General features: G+C 32.5%; 1 protein-coding gene across 2 annotated transcripts in view; it reads left to right on the plus strand.

Annotated features, from left to right (window-relative positions):
• Cln7 (CLN7/MFS domain-containing 8) overlaps positions 1 to 21,769 on the plus strand; it is a 68,790-nt gene that overhangs the window by 12,422 nt on the left and 34,599 nt on the right. The window contains exon 2 of one of the 2 annotated variants that reach the window (XM_072537055.1): positions 15,472 to 15,673. In XM_072537055.1, the coding sequence (XP_072393156.1) occupies positions 15,473 to 15,673 (201 nt within the window). In that variant the 5' untranslated portion in view covers position 15,472. Of the gene's footprint in view, positions 1 to 15,471; positions 15,674 to 21,769 lie in introns of those variants that run through there. The other variant, XM_072537056.1, reaches the window with a different exon arrangement.

The raw sequence follows: 21,769 nt of genomic DNA on the forward strand, positions 1-21,769 counted from the left end.
CAATGTTTAGTAGAGTGTATTACCTCCACGAGCCCTAATTACGGCCCTTATTCGATCAGGCATACTTCGGATCAAGGTAGCAAAGTCTGCTTGAGGGATTTGCTCCCATTCGTCACGAACTGCTTGCTCCAAATCATTCATGGTTTCAAACTCACCATGGTTACGTCGAATTCGTCGTCCCAGAATATCCCATTCATGCTCTATTGGATTTAAGTCTGCACTTCTTGGCGGCCATGGTAATAAACGAATTCCAACTTCATCCAAGTAATCCCGTGTTATTCTTGCGATGTGCTTACGAGCATTATCTTGCATTAGACGAAAGTTTTCTCCAATAAATGGGGCAAATGGTACTACATGATCTTTCAAACATTGCTTAATATACTGTTGAGCGTTCAAACTGCCCCCTTGAATTGTAACAAGTTCTGTATGAGCCTCTAGGGAAATGCCTGCCCACACCATTATACCACCTCCACCAAATTGAACTCTCGGAGCAAAACAACATTGCTGATAACGTTCACCAGTTCTTCTCCATATCCTATGTCGTCTATCCGATGAGTATCTGTTAAATCTTGATTCATTCGTGAAAAGTACAGCACTCCAATCGTCAACACTCCAATTAAGATGTTCGCGAGCGAAGTGTAAACGTTGCCTCCGATGATCTGCTGTTAATAGAGGTCCCGTGACAGGTATTCTGGACCTTAATCATATTCATTTAAGCGTCTTCGATCGATATAAACGGAAACTGTGTTTCTATAGACATCATTTAATCGTTGAATAAGTACTGGTGCTGATAATGTACGATCGCGTAATGCTTGTAACCTAAGAAAGCGATCTTCAACTTGACTTGTGGTTCTTTGTCTACCTTGACCTGGTCTCCTAGTGTATTGTCCTGTTTCCCGAAATCTTTGTATTGCATCAAACACTGTACTTCGAGAAATTCCTAAAGCATTTGCGATGTAACGAATGCTCCGCCCATCATCCTGTAAAGCAATAGCTTGTGCTACTTCTTCTGGTGTCATAATTTTTTAATGCAAGTTTTAAACAGGAGACAATCAAAAACCTACAGCCGAACTTATAATCAGGTGCAGTACCACAATAAACTTAAATTAATACTAAGCCAATATTTCACATTAATAACAAAACGTATGTGTAAAAGTGTTTTTGTTCGCAAAAAACATCTAAACAGGTTCAAACAAGAAAAAACTTGTCGCTAATAAGGCATAAAATACAATTTCAAACAAATTAAACAAGTTTCGATCTAAACACCAACAAAAAACAAAAAAAATTGAGTGTCCGGTTAATTTTGCACCCCAGTATAGATAAATCACTAAACGGTAGAAGCACTAGAAGAACGATATAAATCACTAAACGGTGATGGTCATCTGTGGTAGAAGTAAAAGCCCACCGAGCAAAGATTTCGACAACTTTCCATAAAGGTATCAATTTGTCAATTAATAAGCATAATTGTTTATACGAATTGCTTATTATAGAAAAAAAAGAATATTAATCAAACAATGAAAAGGGTAAGAGTAAGATAAAAAAAAATATAAACTTTTGACCTCTGAGTATATCGCAAAATATTACGTATTTCATGAGTGGAGAGAATCACCAATGCCGAGGCTTTAAAACAACCAAAAAAGGGAATGAAACTATTGTACTGACTATTAAAAAAAGAAAACTGCTTTAACTAAGACACAAGATTACGAGATGAGACAAATATCAACTTCAACTTATAATGCAAAGAATAACCAGTGGAAGAAGATCACGAAGATGATACTGTGCCACTAGCAACCAGCCTACAAGATTTACAGACTGTACTAGGTTATTGATGATGTACTTCGGAAAGGAATTACAACGTTAAAGAGGTTTTATTGTTTTATTTCATTATATACATGTTACAAAGGATTTGAAATAAACATTTTTTTGTGATACATGGTATACAGCCAGCTACAGAAACTTAGTTTCCTAGTGGGTTTTATTGCTTAATATGGTCAATGGACACCCAAATCTGAAAAAACCGTGGAGTGCTATCATTTAAAGGGGTGCGTTTTTGAGAAAAGGCTGAATTAATCCCTGTGCACTAGGTGCATAAAATTAAATTTCCTATCGAAATGTAACTCTTTAAAGTCAAACATATATTTTTTACAATATACTCGTGTATATATATATATATATATATATATATATATATATATATATATATATATAAATATATTGTTCGGAAAGATTTCCGCGGTTAGTACAATTAAACCTAGAGCTAGGGCATATTCTATTGTTTGTGTCCAAAGGCGACATCTCGGTATTTATACCCTTGATTCTATTACTCGGCAGGATGTGTCGTCTACATTTATTCTTTTCATTTTCAAGATCTTTTCGACAGCGTTTTCATCCACATCGATCACGGCACTTATCATCTCTCTTACTGCGCCTCGTGTCTTGGTCCAAATTGTTATGATGTCACAGGCCCGCTCTTTGCCAGCTGCTTCCTCTGTGGCCTTTTGGATCTCTTCCTTCGTTGTATTGGGTTGGATTTCCTGTACCAAGATTCTTCTCTTCACGATGCCTCCTTTTGCCACTGCTCTCGACACGCATGTATTATCAGAGAGGAGTTTGTTCACTTCCTCCGCCATTTCCCGTCCTCCGTCCAACTTCAGTGATATTCCTTGGTCTCTAGTCTATCTGATCATTTTATGTCAATGTCTTTTCTTCCTGTCAGTTTGTTTTTTACTTCTGTCCTTAGATCCACAAAGGATTTGCTGATGATTACGACTCCATTGTGTTCTTTGGGCTTGGTGTTGATGTTGGCCCACCTTCTTGTTGTTTTTTTGCCTTTTTGCCTAGGAGCGTGATCGTAACATCTCTTCCTCTTGCAGCCCACTCCATAATTCTTCTCGATATCTCAACTCCCAGTGCTGCCGGTGTGTGGATTCCCACTTTTCTCTTCCCAGCTCCTTCATCTTCTGTACCAGTTTCATGCACGTTTTCAGGAACTTCACCGGCATAGGTTCTTCCTTTTTGTTTGGGAGAAGTTTGAATAATAAGAAAACAAGAATAACCTAAAATAGCAGAAACACACATATCACAGAAAGTGATGGGGTGGAAGAAATCTGGGCAAAAATTAAGTCCATATCTTAGCCTTGGCCAAGGAAGTTCTTGGTGAAAGAAATATAAATAAAAATAAATCATTCCCAAGGCGAAGAACTCCATGGTTTTGTACAGAAGTGAAGGAAAAATGTAAAGAAAAGATAAAAGCTTATCTGAAATACATATCAACCAAAACACAAGAAGCATACTATAATTACAAGACAATAAGAAACGAAACATATGCTCTTGTAAAAAAAAAATAAATAAAAAATGAACACTGGAAACGCTTTTCGAAACAAATGGAACATGATTTTTATGGTCTTTAAAAGAAAATATGGTGCTTTATAAGAGGTCAAAAAATGGAGTAAAGGAATTAATACAACCAAAACGCATAGAAAAGTGTGTCTTGGAATGCATGGATGTAGAGATGTAGGGGTAAAAAAGCCCTATGCAGAGGAGAACAAACGCCAGAACCGGAAACACCAGAAATTACCACAAATAAAGAACTTAATATAAATACACAGGGAGTTCGTAAAATATTTTAAAAGCTGAAGAACAGAAAAGCAGCAGGTAAAGACGGGATACCAAACGAATTACTAAAATATTGTGGAGCAGTAATGACAGAACAATTAACAACATTAATTAACACAATAAAATACCAGAAGAATAAAGAACGAGTAAACTAATTCTACTATTCAAAAAGGAAATCAAAAACAGCCCGAAAACTACAGAGGTATACACTTATTAAATACTACCCTAAAACTTACAACTAAAATTTTACAAGAACTAATGAATCGGAGGATAAGTTTGGCAGATGAATAACAGAGTTTTTGTAATGGAAAATCGTGTACAGATGCAATATTCGTTATAAAGCAAATTACTGAGAAATCATTAGAGTATAATAGACCAGCATTTCTGTATCTGATTGACTTAAAGAAAGCATTTGAGTAAGACTCAAAGATGTAATCCATCTTCTGTAATAGAGAAGTTCCCCTAAATATTATAAAAACTATTAAAAACATCTACCAAAACAACAAAATGGAAGTCAGAATAGATGGACAACTTACAGAACCTATAAAAATAGGCAGCGGAATAAAACAGGGTACTCATTGAGCCCTATGCTCTTTAATTTAATCATGGATGAAATCATCTAAAGCATTAACAAAGGAAGAGGATACAGAATGGGAAACAAAGAAGTAAAAATGCTCTGTTACACAGACGACGCAATATTGATAGTTCAAGAAAGACCACAGATTTAACATAAGAGCAAAGGAATTTATCTCATCTCATCTCAAAACTAAAACAATAGTAATCAGCAAAGAACTAACCAGATGTAAAATAGAAATTTATAGCAGCGGTATTAAACAAGTAATGGAAATAAAATGCCTTGGAATTAGACTGTCCAGCTATGGAGACCTGGAGAAAGAATTGAGAGATCAAGTACAAAAAGCAAATAGACTGGCAGCATGCCTTAATAACACTATATGGCGAAACAGACACATTAACATTGAGATGAACATATGATGACATCTGCTTCAGAAACAAGACCCGACACAGCCACAACACAAAGGCTACTGGAAACGGCAGAGATGAGTACTGAGAAGAATTACAGGAACTACGCTGAGAGATCGAAAGAAAAGTGAAGACATTAGAAGAAAATGTAAGGTACAGTGTATAAATGAATGGACACAAAATAGAAAAAAAATGGAATAACCACCTAAGCAGATTGAGGGAGATCTGTGTCGTCAAAATAGCAAGAGATAAGTCACTAATCGGCAGAAGTATCAGACGACCGCGCAAAATATGGAGTGACAACCTTCCATAGAGGTATTAATCCGCCAATGAAGAAGCAGAATTGCTTATAAATAGGACGAACAAGAAGAAGATAAAATGGCCTAAAAATGGTGTGAGTCGCGAACTTTTTAAAAATCGTATCTTGGATACTGTGAATCCTGGCGCCTTTTAGCAAACGTCATTTTGAAGAGAGAGGACAGAAATTTGCCTTCTGTAAAGCAATAACTATACCTATACCCCCGTTAAAAGGCAAAGTTAAAAAAAAAGGCAAAAGGCAAAAAAAAAGTTAGAGGGCAAAAAAAATGGCGTGAAGAGGAAAATAAAAAGGAGAGCTTAACTTAACAAGTGAAACAACGTCAACTTGAGTACTTCGGCTACGTAATTAATGAAAAAAGATATCGAATTCTTCAACTCGTCATGCCAGGGGACTGGGACGCTGATAAACCTTCGACAATGGTTTGGAATGACCTCCACTGAACTGTTTCGAAGAGCTGTCAACAAAATCATGATAGCCTTGATGATTGTTAACATCTGGACCAGATAAGGCACCGAAGAAGAAGAAGGTCACTAGGAAGAAAAAAATATCTCTGGATAAATAATCTGCACGGCACGAGTGGTTAACACCACCAGTAACATCACAAAATCCATAAATAACATTAATTCCCCACCTCATAATACACATCGTTATCGTTTTATAGTTATAAATTAAATTGAAAATATTTTTCACTAACAAAATTAATATTTATATAACAATTTGAATTTTTGGGTCGAATAACCCATTACTATTAAAACAAACTTATGATTATAATAATCTCATTATTTGATAACTTTTGTGATTCATATCCGTAAATAACAATAAATTTTTCGTAACAGCGACTCGCATTTATCAATTTGTGCGTAGCTACAAAATTCCACATAAGCACCAAAATGTTGTGACCTTTAACATTCTCTGAGCTATTGGTGAAATTTTAATAAATTGTAATATGGATGTATAAATCTTTTAATTAACATTCAAAAATTTTAAACTAGATAGGTATGTATTACGATTTGAAAGTTAACAACAAAACGACAAAAAATAGAATGGATGGGAAATACTCGTATATATAATATTTATTTATTTGTATATTACCAAAAAAAAAAATTAAGATCGAGAGTATAGCTAAGAAGTTTTTAATATTCACGACAATGAAATAAATTTCTTAATCAAAAACGGAAGATGTACAAGGAATAACAAATGAAAAATTGTATGAAAACACAAATACATCTAGCAGTAGAAGCAACCATTGGAAAGGGAATATGACAGATAAATTATAAAAACAAAAACCGTATTGGTGGACAATAAAGATAAAAAAACCAAATAAAAGAAAAGAAGAAAGCTTACCAAAATTGGCTGACCACAGGAGATCAAGAAGACAAATGGCAAATTTATGAAACAAAAAAAAAATAAAGCGAAGAAAAACCTAATTTTGTCAAAAAAAAAAATGTAAAGATATAGATAGCTTAACGGAAAGCTCAAAAACAAGGGAGGCATGGAAAACGTTAATGAACTTTAGTCAGAATATCTATGAAAGGGTAAAGATACTAGAATTATTACAAGAAAAAAGAATATACTCCCCCAACTTACGAAATAAGAGACAGACAAACACAATTTGCAGATATATCTGAAAACGGAATAAAAAATTCGCTAAAAAGGATGAAAAATATAAGAGCAACTGGTCCTGGAGATATACCTGCAGAACTGCTAAAACACGCTCATTCGGCCTTAATACAAGAACTAAAATAAATATGTAACAAATGCTTATTTGATGGAAAAATATCTAAGGAATGGAAAATGGGCCACTTAAGCTCCATACATAAAAAGGGAAGCAAAAAAGACCCCAATAATTATAGGAGTAACCACATCATCTTGTTGAACAATTTTTAGGAGAGATTTATCTATGTCTACTATATATGGTTAAAAAACACTTTCGAGATAGTTTGCAAATTCTAATGCTTTTTGTTCCTTGTTTTTCGCCCAACCTCCTTGTTTAGTTCTTATAGGAGGCATTTGCATATCTGGTCTCTTTAAATTCTTGGTGAATTTCCATAGCGAGTATTCAGTACTAGAATCATTTGTCAAATGTATCAGGAATTCGCTAATGGATTCATTCTTAAGCTGCCTAATTCTCTCTTTAGTTGTAGTGAGTTGGTTTACTTTTGTTCTGTCTTGTGGTGCTCTGGTTAGTTCCTATTTTTTCTTGCTCTTCTTTTTTCATAGAATAATTCCAAGATTCCCTTAGAGTAGTTTTTTCATTTTAATCTTTTTAGTAGTTCAGGGGTATTTTCCCAGGCCGCTTGTTGAATATCGGTACGTTCTTAACCCATTAACAGCCAAAGGTGCGTCTAAGCACCCTTTTCATTTTTATTTTTTTACTTGAATGGTTTATAATCAATGATACTGCTAAAATACTTAGTACTCTGATAAGTATTCACAAATATTCTAGCATGTTTGTTTTATCTTTATAACCGTATATACTTGATTTTAGATAAAAAAAACTGTTTTAAAATTTGTGAAACTAACATTTTTTCAACTGTTTGAGAATATCATGAAGACAATAATTTTTATCGACTTTTTGACCAAACGAAGATATATATGTTATGATAATATAGCTTCAAAATACTATTACGCTTCATTCTAAATTGCATACTTGGATGAAACTTGGCCTGGAATTTTTCAATTTTGATTTAAATATTGAGGGTGCGCGTACATACCCTTGGCACATAACGGCATCAGTGACGATTGATGACCATCGGTCAGTTTGTCAGTTACATCTATACTGCAATTGTAAGCACGTATAATAGTTTTTCGTAACTGTGAGATGGTTTATATTACATAAACAAGAACTAGAAAGATTTGTTTGTTGCACATAAGGAAATATTCAAAGTGATTTAAAGGTGAGTTGTCAACTTTTTTTGTTTCAAAATTATCTGTCTAGCCTGAAATTCGGTTTTTTTATCACAGTCAATATGAGTCAACCAAGTACTTCTGGCATGTTGTTAGGCCAGATCCCGAAGCGATCATTCGGACCTTTGACTGCACATGAGATGTATGATCGAACACGACCTTTGACTACTAAGGAATTAATTGCATATCTTGAAGAAGATTCAGATCTAGAAAATGCAGATAAAGTAGAAGTTACATATATCCCTCCTAATGTTGATGACATTACTGATGACAAAGACCTCATTTAAGAAGATAATATTGATGCAGAAATTGCTGGAACATATGAAATTTACGTTCCGACAGCAAGTAATTCTTAAGAAGATAATATCCAAAATTTTACCAAAATAGGAAACAAACACCACTTTAGGATTCTCGACTCATCCTAAAATTGATTGATTAATGATTTTCATTATTTTTCGATGATGAAGTCACAAGCCAGATTATACACTTTTCAAATATTTATGCAGCACAAAACAATCATCAGAAATTCGATATGAATGAAGATAAACTGAAACGCTTTATCGGTATCTGCATATTATCGGGTTATTATACTTTGCCACAATGTGATATGTATTGGTCGAAAGATGAAGATAAGGAAGTAGCCATTGTGAGGGAAACCATGTCTAGAAATAAATTTCTATCAGCCAAACAAGTTATTCATTTGTATGATAATACTCAATTAGACAAAGATTATAAATTTGCTAAACTTATTCCTATCTTTCATATAATGAATATAATTTTTTTTACAATTTGGTATATTCGAACATAACCTTTCAATAGACGAGGAAATGGTACCATATTTTGGACGTCATTCATGCAAGATGTTCATTCGGGGAAAGCCTGTAAGATTTGGATGTGTGTTTGTTCACCTACAGGTTATATATACAAATTCATACCATATGGAGGAAAACAACATAATAATTTTTGATTCGGGTAATAGTTTGGGAACGAAGGTAGTTTTGGAGTTACTTTCTGTAGTTGACAAACCCCAAGAGTATCGAGTCTTTTTAGACAATTTCTTTTCTTCTTATGCTCTTTTTGCGACACTGCAGGATCTAGGCTTTTTTGCACAGGTACTATTAGAGAAAACCGCACTGCAAAGTGTCCATTACAGAATAGCAAAACGTTCAAAAAGACGGCTCGGGGAACATTCAAGTCTGCATTTGATACTGTGTCTAAAGTTTTACTCGTGAGATGGAATGATAATTCTGCTGTTACGGTAATAACAAATACCTGCACATTACTACCTCTTCCTTAAACAGAACGATAGAGTCGGAAAGAACACAAAAATATTCTCGTATCTCAGCCTAATGTAGGAGCCGAATACAATATGTTTATGGGTGATGTGAATTTGCACGATAATGGCATTGCTAATTACCGAATCAGAATAAGAGGGAGGAAATGGTGGTGGCCTCTATGTATGAATCTTATTGATAGCACAGTCGTAAATAGCTGGAAGATTTACAATATTGCAAATGATAGTAAAATGTCACAATTACAATTTCGATCACTTTCAGCACCTCCACACCATACAGTAAGATCGGAAAAATGTAGCATTTAACTAGACGTAGTTTTAGGGGAAGAGACAAATCCCTGCTTATGAGGAGCTTTTTCATATTGCTAAATGCTGCTCTAGCTCGTTCTATTCTCGCCTTAATTTCTGTGGCCTGTTCCCATTTTGCATTTACGTTGGTGCCAAGGTACACATAAGATTCTACATGGTCAATTAGTATGTTACTTATCCGTAACTGTCGAGCAGGCTGTTGCTTCCTGCTTATCAGCATCCACTTTGTCTTCTTGAAGTTGAGGCTCAGGCCGTATTCCTCACTAACTGAATAAACTCTTTCCATTACCTGCTGTAATTCGTCTATGGTACTGGCAAGGATCACCGTGTCGTCGGCATATCTTATATTGTTTGTTAACTCGCCGTTTATTTTTATGCCCTCATTTGCATTTTCCATACATTTATTAAATATTTCTTCGGAATAAATATTGAATAGGAGTGGGGATAATATACAACCCTGAAGGACACCTCTTTTGATCTGCACACTTTTAGTGAGTTCGTTGCCAATTTTTGCTCTTGCTGTTTGACCCCAGTATAGGTTTGCCACAATTCGAATGTCCTTGTCGTCAATACCTGTCTTTCGCAGAATATCTATCAATTGTTCATGATTGACATTGTCAAATGCTTTTCTAAAATCCACAAAGCACAAATACACGTCCTTATCAACGTCTCTACACCGCTGTATAAGCACCTGGAGAGCGAAAATTGCTTCTCTAGTTCCAAGTGCTTTCCGAAAGCCAAACTACGATCTATCAATATTTGACTCACATTTATCATATATTCTTCTATGAATGATCTTAGTGAACGCTTTAGTGACATGATTAATCAAGCTTATAAGCCGGTAGTCATCACAGATCTGGGCCTTTGGTTTCTTCGGGATTGTAATAAATGTTGACTGCAGCCAGTTCTCCGGGATTTTACCGCTATTATATATGTTGTTAAAAAGTTCAACTAGATTATCAAGGAACTGTTTGTCTGATTTACATAGGATCTTTAATATTTCGCAGGGTACATTGTCCGGACCTGCTGACTTATTGTTTTTTAGTGCTGCAATGGCATCTTCTATCTCCGATTTAAGGATTGAAGGTCCTGTTTCTCCTTCTCCATATAGGTGATCATCAGTCCTGTCAGATGCAAATAATTTTTCTATGTATGATTTCCATGTTTCTAAGATCGTTGATGGCTCCGAGATAAGATTTCCATCGCCATCTTTTATGCTGTTGGGTGACTTATTGAATTTCCTCTTGTTTGTCATTGATTTTATTTTTTTGTGCATATTGTAACTGTCGTATTTTCGTTCGTATTGTTCTATTTCCCTGCATTCGTTGGAAAACCATTTTTCTTTGGCTTCTCGAATTTTCGTTCTTATGATTTTGTGGATCTGCTGGTATTTTTCTTCATTTTTATTCTTGAATTTACGTCTTTCATCCATCATATCCATTATCTCATCAGACATCCATTCGTTCTTCTTTCGTCTGTCACGCTTTAATAGAGTCGCGCATGTTGTTTGGATTGCTTCCCTCGATTTATCCCATCTCTCTATTATGTCCGACTTGTTCTCGTTAATGTCGTTTATTTTCTTTCCTAGTTGTTCTCGTACTTTTATTTCGGTTTTTGGGTTAGTGAGTTTCTTAATATCAATTGTGTTTAAATTAGATCTTTTCTCGAGCCGTTTTACTCTCATGACCATTCTGCATACCAACAGATTGTGGTCCGTAGGAACATCGGCACCTGGGTACATTTATGATGATTCTATCATGTTTTTATATCTTGTTGGTACTGCTATATAATCTATCTGATTCCTTATGATGTTGTCAGGTGAGTCAGCGAGGGATTTCCATGTGTAAAGTCGACGTTTGGGGAGCTTGAAGAGTGTATTACTTAATAGCAGGTTATATTCCTGGCAGAAGCATATAAGTCTATCACCTCTATCGTTTCTCTCTCCTAGGCCGAAAGTTACCCACGATCTCATTCACCTTGCCTCTGCCAACCTTTGCGTTAAAATCTCCCATCACTATTGTTACTTCATGTTTTTTTGTCATTTTCATCAGGCTTCCCAGTTGTTCATAGAATTCTTCGCTGGTTACCTCATCTTTATCTGCCGTTGGCGCGTATACCTGTAATATGTTAATATTCACCGGTGTTGCTTGAATTTGTAAAAGCATTATTCTATCTGAATGGGGAGTGAAAGATTTTACTGCCGAATTAATACGTGGGGCAACTATTATTGCGGTGCCGTTTCTGTGATGTGTTGTGTCGTTTCCAGCATAGTAAACTTTATATCCAAGTATATCGCTTTGTCCAGAGTTTTGCCAGTGTGTTTCACTAATTCCCAATATATCAATTTTTAATCTTTTCATCTCTTTTACAATGTTATGAGTTTTGCCGCTCTCGTACATACTTCGTACATTCCAAATTCCAATCCTTAGGTGTTGAGGACTTGCTTCCTTTTTTAGGCCGTAGGGATTTCGCTGGCTGACGACCAGGAAGGCCCTACTATTTGTTTGTGTGCATCCTCCCCTGCCGGGTCTTGGGATCCGATCACCATGATCAGTAATGTTTTTGTTATCGTAGTGTATTGCCATGATAACTATTCTAGGAAATTCTTATGGGGTGGTTTTCCGTTGCCTTCCCCATCGCAGTACCACAACCATTCAAACTGCTCCAGTCATGCTTGTGGTAGTCCAGTTTTAAGCCGATCCAGGATCATTTCCTTTGCGCCTTGAGCTGGTACTGATGATCGCTGCTGCCCTTCATCAGGGTATCACTCGGTAATCACTCGGTGAAATTTTCGCCATATCTGGCTACCCTCACTTAGTTTAGCCTGCAGACCAATGCAGTTGCCCGGGGTGTGGCACATGGAGCCATAAGTGAGAGTTAGGTGTCTTATGAGGACCAGTTATCTAGAACCATCTCCCGTCTATGACGCTCGATGTGGTCGTTCCGATAAAAGGTACTACCTCTATAACACAACCCTACACCCCAAGTAAAATGTCACAATTACAATTTCGATCACTTTCAGCAATCACTTATGAAATTTGAACGTTGTGCTGAAATAGTGAACACAGAAGTGGCTGCTCACTCGGGTTGTGGACGTCCCTCCAAAGATAGTTTGCCTGTCGATGTAAGATTTGACAACAATATGGGTCGTTTGATTAGAAGGTACGATATAAGTCTTCTTCTTCTAATTCTTGGAGATTTTTCGATCTGTTTAATTCTGAAGCTGCCTCTGGTTAATTTCCTGGGAGGTGGATTGCCAACTATCTTTTAGGTGGTCTTCCGGGAGGTCTTGAACCGGGCGGGTTTTTTCTAGGGCAATTTTTGGAAGTCTATTCTCATCCATTCGTCTTACTTGACTGTATTACAATATCTTGAATTTTGCACGATATAAGTGCACCAAAGAAATTTAGGTTATGCAAAAGTCATACCATATATTTATGCAAAAAATGTAAAATTCGTCTCCATCCCGAATGTTTCAAATCGTTTCATACAAAATAATATTTATGTTTTATGTATAACAGTATTGCCCAATTGACCTTAATTTTTTAGATGTTATTGTTAATTTTTTTGTTAAAAAATCATAAACATATCTTAGTTGAGACAGGCATAGTTTCAATAAAAAATTCGGAAAAATTATTGTTTTACATTGCTTGGCCGTTAATGGATTAATGATGTAAAAGTCTATTTAATTACGAATTTTCATAGGGTCTTTAGGACAATACATAGGCTACCGTTGAGATTGCTTCACACTTATTTCTATTTATCCCTTTGAGCAATTATTTACCCTTTGTTGTTATGAGTCCTGTACCCCATTGTGTGTGTTTTACGTTAAAATCACCTCCCATGATGAACCCATCGCCCGCGAATTCAAAAAGTGTAGTATATCTTTCAGCTTTGATATTATGTTTTGAAGGACTATGTAGACTAATAACTGCTAGGTCTTAGTTGTTGGTTCTAACGTTTACCACCGTTGCCTAAATATCTTTAACTTTAAATTTGACTTCTTTGTTATGTTGAAGATTTTCTCTGATTATAACCTCACTACCGCTACTTGTATTATTTTTAGGATGTATCTTGTAGTAAGATCAGATAACGTCGCAAGAAAAACAAAATGCCAAATATTCTTCTTCTTAACGTGCCCTATCAAGTCCCCTTGACGTTGGCGATTAACATGGCGAAACTGTCTCTGTCTTGAGCTATTCTAAAGAGTTGCTCAGCTTTCCTCATTCCTGTCCACTCCCTGATATTCTTCAACCAAGAGGCCTGCTTTCTACCAATTCCTCTGCGTCCTTCGATTTTACCCATCATAATAAGTTGAAGAATATTATATCGGTCTCCCCTTACTACGTGTCCAAAATAGGCCATCTTTCTACATTTGATGTTATCAAGCAGCTCGCGAGCAGTATTTGCTCTCTCAAGGACTGCCACATTTGTCAGCATAGCCGTCCATGGAATTTTTAGTATACTCGTATTATACCAAATAATATTTTAGTATACCAAATATATAAAACCCTAATTAGACCGGTACTCACATATGGCTCAGAAACCTGGACACTCACTAAAAGAGAGGGAACGTTGTTAGCCACCTTAGAAAGAAAAATCTTGCGACACATATATAAGGGCACAAAAGAAAACGAAATATGGCGAAGAAGATACAACTCTGAACTATACAAAATATTCCAGGATCCGGATATTATAACATTCATTAAAATAGGACGGCTGTGTTGGATGGGACATGTAGAAAGATTGGAAGAAGGCGAAATACCAAACAAAATATTCAAACAGATGCCAGTAGGAAAAAGAACAAGAGGAAGACCGAAGCTGAGATACCTAGAACAAACAGAAAATGATATAACAACCTTAAAAATAAAAAACTGGAGAAAAAAAGCACGAAACAGATCAGAATGGAGAAGAATCCTGGAATAGGCCAAGACCCAAAAAGGGTTGTCGAGCCAGTGATGATGATGATGATGATGATGATCTTGTACTAAACTTTGTATTTTTTAAATCTAATGAATGATTGTTTAGTGAGGTGTGTTTCAGATATTAAATACACGTCAATTTTGTTCATATCCATGGTTAGTTGCAATTCTTGTTGTCTTTGAATTAATCCGTTGATTTTCTTTTTCGGGGTGGCTCCTTTATTGTCATATTCTAGAGACTTCACTAAAGATGATATGACAAGCAGAAATGGTGATTGAGATGTGGTAAACGGCAAACACAATATGCTGTGTAAAGCCAACGATAAGTAAGTAATATGTCACTTTAAAAATACAATTATATCTTCAAACTTTGTATCTACTTATATCGAAATATAAAAGGTACAAATACATGCTCGTTTGATGAACATTTACTAAATTTTGTACGGCTGCTTATTTTGGGGCCATTATGTGAATTTTCATGCAATTAATTTCAGAATTCTTAGATGATGCATATGAAGCAAAATCGATAATATACTTCTCATTTTATTAATATTACCAGATTTTTGGTCAGATAAACATGAAAATATTTGTGTATCCCTTCTAAATTTATTCAGCGTATCCTTGTATGGTATGTCCATACCAATTTGAGCTATAGTCAAAGGTATTAAAGTTTATTCATTCTCAAAGGTAGTTATTGCTTCACTACAAACACCAATAGAATGACGAGAATCTTGATCTTTAAGTAATTATCTTCTTATGTTAACATATTTTGCATGGCTTTCATACGCTTAAAAAGATGTAAAAAATTTTTAGATAACACACAACAAGCAAATAAGATTTCGATTTGAATGACCTTTTTTATTTTTTTGAATGATCTAGCACCTGTTCTCCATTTGCTTTGTTTGAATTACTTTTAAAACAATTTCTTATTTAATATTATTTGATTGTGGATTTGTATTGTTTTACACTTATAATACATACGTAAGTTGCTTGTATTAAGACAGGCTATAACCGATTTAAAGTGATATATATATATATATATATATATATATATATATATATATATATATATATATATATATATATATATACTTATTATACATCTTTCCTATACTATTTTTTAGGATGACATGGATCGAAGAAAAATCAAAACAAATACGTGGCATGTTCAAGTCAGAAACCATTCCTCAATTTGACGACGATCTAGAAACACCCGAACAGTACAAAGAAAGATGGCGCTCAATATACATCGTTTACTTTACCATGTTCCTTATATCGTTAGGATTCAGTATTATTGTCACAGGTGTTTGGCCGTACTTAGATAAAGTAAGTAAATGTTTGCAGTTAATAATACAGGTGTGTAAAACTTGAATATTATCGCTGAATTCAATAAATCCCTGGCCTAAGTAATAAAACAGCAGAAATTAAATATTATTCGTCAACATAATTTCCTTCTATATCATTAACTTCTTTCAAAAATGTATCAACATTCTGTAATTTTGCGCTCAAGTTGTATTTTTTTGTCTATCCCATCAATTTTTATTCTTAAACACATTTAGTCTTTAGCACTTAAACACATTTAATGAAATATCCTTCTCTTAAATATATCAAGTATGGATTTTCAACCAGTTTGTCAGAAGAATTAGTTTAACACGTTCGCGACGACGTGTACCACCGGTGGTACACGTTTATCAACTTTTCATTCAGCCCCTTGTGACCACCGATGGTACACGGTACCTTTCTATTTCTTAACTCTCTAAAATCTTGCAGTTAATAGATATGTTGTTTATATTGCGTACACACACAAGTATAGTTTTAAATATATGGGTTATGTTATGCGCTTCCAACGAAAGGGACCTCCAGAAAAATATAGATAGCTGGAATAATGATATTAGAAAAGCTGGCAATTAGAAACATGAAGATTAATGTTAAGAAAACCAAGGTGATGCTAATAGCGAAAACTAACCGAAATGTTAACATAGAAATTAACCAACAACTCATAGAACAAGTAGATGCATTCAAATACCTAGGGGTTACAATAGACAGAGAAGGTACCATGCAGAATGAAATAACAGAAAGAATAGGTAGTGCTTCAAAAGTGTACCATAATCTTAGTAGAGCATTCATAGGTAAACCGGAAATCAGTAGAAGAACCAAAATGACAGTTTATAAGACAGTATTCCGACCAATCTTGATATATGGAAGCGAGAGCTGGGTTTTAACAAAGCAATTAAAAAGCAAGATACAAGCCATTGATATGAAATATCTAAGACGAGTCAAAGGAATAACCCGACGAGACAAAATAAGAAACGAAGATGTTAGAGAAGAACTGGGCACAGAATCTGTACTACATGCTATTGAAACACAAGGCTAAGCTAAGGCTAAAGTGAAAAATTTTAAAACCAGAGGCAGACCACGGAAAACCTGGGATGACGAAGTAGGGCAGATTTTGAAAAGTAGGGGAATGGAATGGTCAGAAGCTCAAAATATGGCAAAAACAAGAAAGAATGGACACAATTCGTGCACAAGATAGAATAAAAAAAAATCTGTATTTTCATTGGATTTGAGATGTAATGTATATCTGTAACCTGTATTTGTATTTACCTCACACCTTAGGGTAGAGAGGTGTTCGATTATATATATATATATATATATATATATATATATATATATATATATATATATATATAAGAATATATATAAGAATAAGAAAAAAAAAGTACTTGTGACGCGTTTGGAACAAATATATAACTGTTTTGGATGGGTTGGAGTCAATAAAAGGGCTATTGGTTAACTATTTTTTTATATTCTCGAGCTTTCAATTGTGTTTACAATTATTATCAAGAGCTAAAAAAGAAAAAATACTTACAAGGTTGAACTAAAAAGAAAAAACAATTTTTGTTAACTTACCAAATAAAAATTAGTTTGGTAAGTAAAAATTACTGCTAATACATCTTCAAAATATTTAATAAAAAAATGGTTTAATCCAATAAATGTTTCTCCGAAAATTTTTATAATTTTGAAAACATTTTTTTAATACAAAAATAATTGAATTTATAAATAAGTTCAAATAGCAACCAATTACAAATAGCCTCAATGTCATAAATGCCAACATAAATTTTTTATTTTTGACAATTATATTGCCAAAAGTAAAATTTCGTTTAAACATTCTTTTTTGTTTAGTAACAAAAAGAAGAAGATTTATTCACCGTTGTCAGATGTCTGAAAAAATGTAACAGATATATGGAGAATTAAATATGACATTTTACAAGTTTTATATATAAATCATAAAGAAAGAATATAATTATAAATTTTGCTTAAATTTTGAATTTCTGATCTTTTGTTTAAACCATTATCACTTTTGCTAATACAAACCATTTCCAAAAAAGTCCTTTTAAATTTATTACTTTCACTACATAAAATTTTAATGTTATCAAAATCCATAATATGGTCTTTATCGATTACATGCTCTGCCAAAGCACAAGATGGTTTTTTAATTCTGCAATCACTTTTGTGAGAAATAATGCGATTTGAAAGATTTCTTCCGGTCTCACCAACATATTCAGCCTCACACTGAGTACAACTAATGCTGTATACTAAATTCGTTTTTTCAAATTTGTCTATAGGATATTTAGTTTTAGGGTATGTATACCCTCAGAAATTCAAAATTTAAGCAAAATTTATAATTATATTCTTTCTTTATGATTTATATATAAAACTTGTAAAATGTCATATTTAATTCTCCATATATCTGTTACATTTTTTCAGACATCTGTCAACGGTGAATAAATCTTCTTCTTTTTGTTACTAAACAAAAAAGAATGTTTAAACGAAATTTTACTTTTGGCAATATAATTGTCAAAAATAAAAAATTTATGTCGGCATTTATGACATTGAGGCTATTTGTAATTGGTTGCAATTTGAACTTATTTATAAATTCAATTATTTTTGTATTAAAAAAATGGTTTCAAAATTATAAAAATTTTCGGAGAAACATTTATTGGATTAAAACATTTTTTTATTAAATATTTTGAAGATGTATTAGCAGTAATTTTTACTTACCAAACTAATTTTTATTTGGTAAGTTAACAAAAATTGTTTTTTCTTTTTAGTTCAACCTTGTAAGTATTTTGTCTTTTTTAGCTCTTGATAATAATTGTAAACACAATTGAAAGCTCGAGAATATAAAAAAAATAGTTAACCAATAGCCCTTTTATTGACTCCAACCCATCCAAAACAGTTATATATATATATATATATATATATATATATATATATATATATATATATATATATATATATATATATATATATATATATATATATATATATATATATATTGTTATGATGTGTTTTTTGTTTGAATGATGAGCAATGAGTATTTTTAATAATATAGGGTTTTTATCGCGGTTCTCAAAGAATTAGCTTGTAAGTACTTTTTTAAATTATCTTTATTATAACTATTATGAAACACACATATATATCTAACCTAGCCAATGTAAATTTAAAATAAACTATCTTTAAATTGATGTTCTTATAAAACTAATTAAATTCTATAGATAATGTTAAATTTAAACAAACTATCTTCAAAATTGAAATTGTTATGACACTAACTAAATTATATTAACAAAATTTTGTACCTTTCTTTCACTGAATGCCTAAAATGAACTGTTTTCCACTATATAGATTCTAATCACCACTGAATGTCTTCGTACTTCAGTTATCCTTGTTTTTTGTGAAATTACTTTTTCCAATTATCAGCTTCTACCAATTTAAGATATAGTTTTCTTCACCAGCATTTATACACCACCAACCAAACCAGTAAACAGCATTTATATTTATTCTTCTTTTCAATATACCAATATCCAATTATTATAAGTTGATTTATACTAATCTCCAACCATAATATAATTTAATTTCTTCCAATATACTTTTTTTAATCTTCAATAATTATTTGTGTATAATTATAAATGTGCATTAAATATATGCATAATTTTTAATCTTCATTTAACTCACTATATTAAACAATTGGACTATCTCCAACTAACTTTCATATTTCTTATTAAACTGCTTGACTGACTTACTAAAACTGTGAACAATTGACTTCACTAACTAATCTACTAACTTTCATAATAAACTGCTTGACTTCTGACTAAAAACTTCAAAAAACTGCCATCTTGAATCCAAATCACGGGTATTTATATCCTTTTGGATATTCCAGAACCTTCTGGTAAGAGATCATGTTCCATTCGTTCTATTAACTTCTATATAGATGTTCTCGAAAAAAATATCTGTTCCATCCACCCACATAATCATTATTCCAGAATGTTCGACTGTAAACAATGGTCACACTCTGCACTCTGGAGAATTCGTTAATGTTCCATTGATAATTTTGTTGACATTTAGGCTTTTCAGATCAGAATAAACATTCAAATTAGTAACTAACACTCTAATTTAATAAAATACACAATTCAAACAATATATTATTATAACCCCACTTTATATTCGTATTATGATTAATTTCTATCTGTCAATTCGAGTATTTTTGGTTGCCTAGGCACATGGCTCACTTAAATCTATCTACCACATTATAATTACTAAAATACAACTTTTTACACTTATTATATGCTAATTTATTAAAAATGCCCTCACATAAATATATTTTTATTAAATTCTCTAGTATATAACTTATTTAAAACAACCAAATATCTAATATTATGTAGTATATAACTTATAAATTATTTTCTATAAACCCTAATTGTCACAATATATATATATATATATATATATATATATATATATATATATATATATATATATATATATATATATATATATATATATATATTGTTATGATGTATTGTTTGTTTGAATAATGAGCAATGAGTATTTTTTAATAATATAGGGTTTTTATCGCGGTTCTCAAAGAATTAGTTTGTAAGTACTTTTTTAAATTATCTTTATTATATCTATTACGAAACACATATATATTTAACCTAGCCAATGTAAATCTAAAATAAACTATCTTTAAATTGAAATTCTTATGAAACTAATTAAATTCTATAGACAATGTAAAATTTAAACAAACTATCTACAAAATTGAAATTGTTATGACACTAACTAAATTATATTAACAAAATTTTGTACCTTTCTGTCACTTAATGCCTAAATGCACTGTTTTCCACTATATAGATTATAATCACCACTCAAATGTCTTCTTCTCAGCTTCGGTTATCCTTGTTTTTGTGAAATTACTTTTTCCAATTATCAGCTTCCACCAATTTAAGATATTTTTCTTCACAGCATTTATAAACCACCAAGCAAACCAGCAAACAGCATTTATTTTTATTCTTCTTTTCAATATATCAATATCCAATCACCAAAAATATTATTTAATTTTAATATTCAATTAATACTTCTCCCATTATCATCATTTATACATAACATAATTTTTAATCTTCAATAATATTTTCTTTATACTGTTTCTTAATCTTGATTTAACTCACTATATTGAACAATTGTAACTGATTGACTGCCTCTAACTAATTTTCATACTAAAACTGGCCATCATAGTAACTGTAACTCATAACTGATTGACTAACTGAATGGACTTTCTTACTAAACTGCCATCTTGAATCCAAATCATGGGTATTTATATCTTTTCAATCTTCCAGAACCATCTGGTAAGAAATCATGTTCGATTTAGTTCTATTTTTTCTATATGTTCGATCCACAGACATAACCATTATTTCGAGAATGTTCCAACCGTAAACAAAGGTCAAATTCTCTATTCTGGAGAATTCTTTAATTTTCTATTGATAATTTTGTTGACATTTAGGGTTTTCAGATCAGAATATACACTTAAATTAGTAACTTTATATAAATTAAACATTTTAAACTAACATTTTATTATAACCCCACTTTATATTCCTAATTATGAATTTCTATCTGTCACTTTAAAGAGTATTTTTGGTTGCCTAGTCACATGGCTCACTTAAATATATCTACAATATTATAATTATTAAAATACAACTTTTTACAATTATTATTTGCTAATTTCTTAAAAATGCCCTCACATAAATAATTTTTATAAAATTTTCTAGTATATAACTTATTAAAATAACCAAATACTTTTAATATCTAATATTATCTAGTAGTGTAACTTATAAATTATTTTCTATAAACACCAATCATATCAATATATATATATATATATATATATATATATATATATATATATATATATATATATATATATATATATATATATATATATATATATATATATATATATATATATATATTTACGACCTTATTTCAGAGGGAGGGAGAGTCCATTATTATTGAAGTTATCACACAACTTTTTTTTGCAAAAATCGGAATGCTACTTCTCAGATCCGGCCTAATCTATAAATACGTATT

The sequence above is a fragment of the Diabrotica undecimpunctata genome, chromosome 7 (genome assembly GCF_040954645.1).
Source record: "Diabrotica undecimpunctata isolate CICGRU chromosome 7, icDiaUnde3, whole genome shotgun sequence".
Taxonomy (NCBI): domain Eukaryota; kingdom Metazoa; phylum Arthropoda; class Insecta; order Coleoptera; family Chrysomelidae; genus Diabrotica; species Diabrotica undecimpunctata.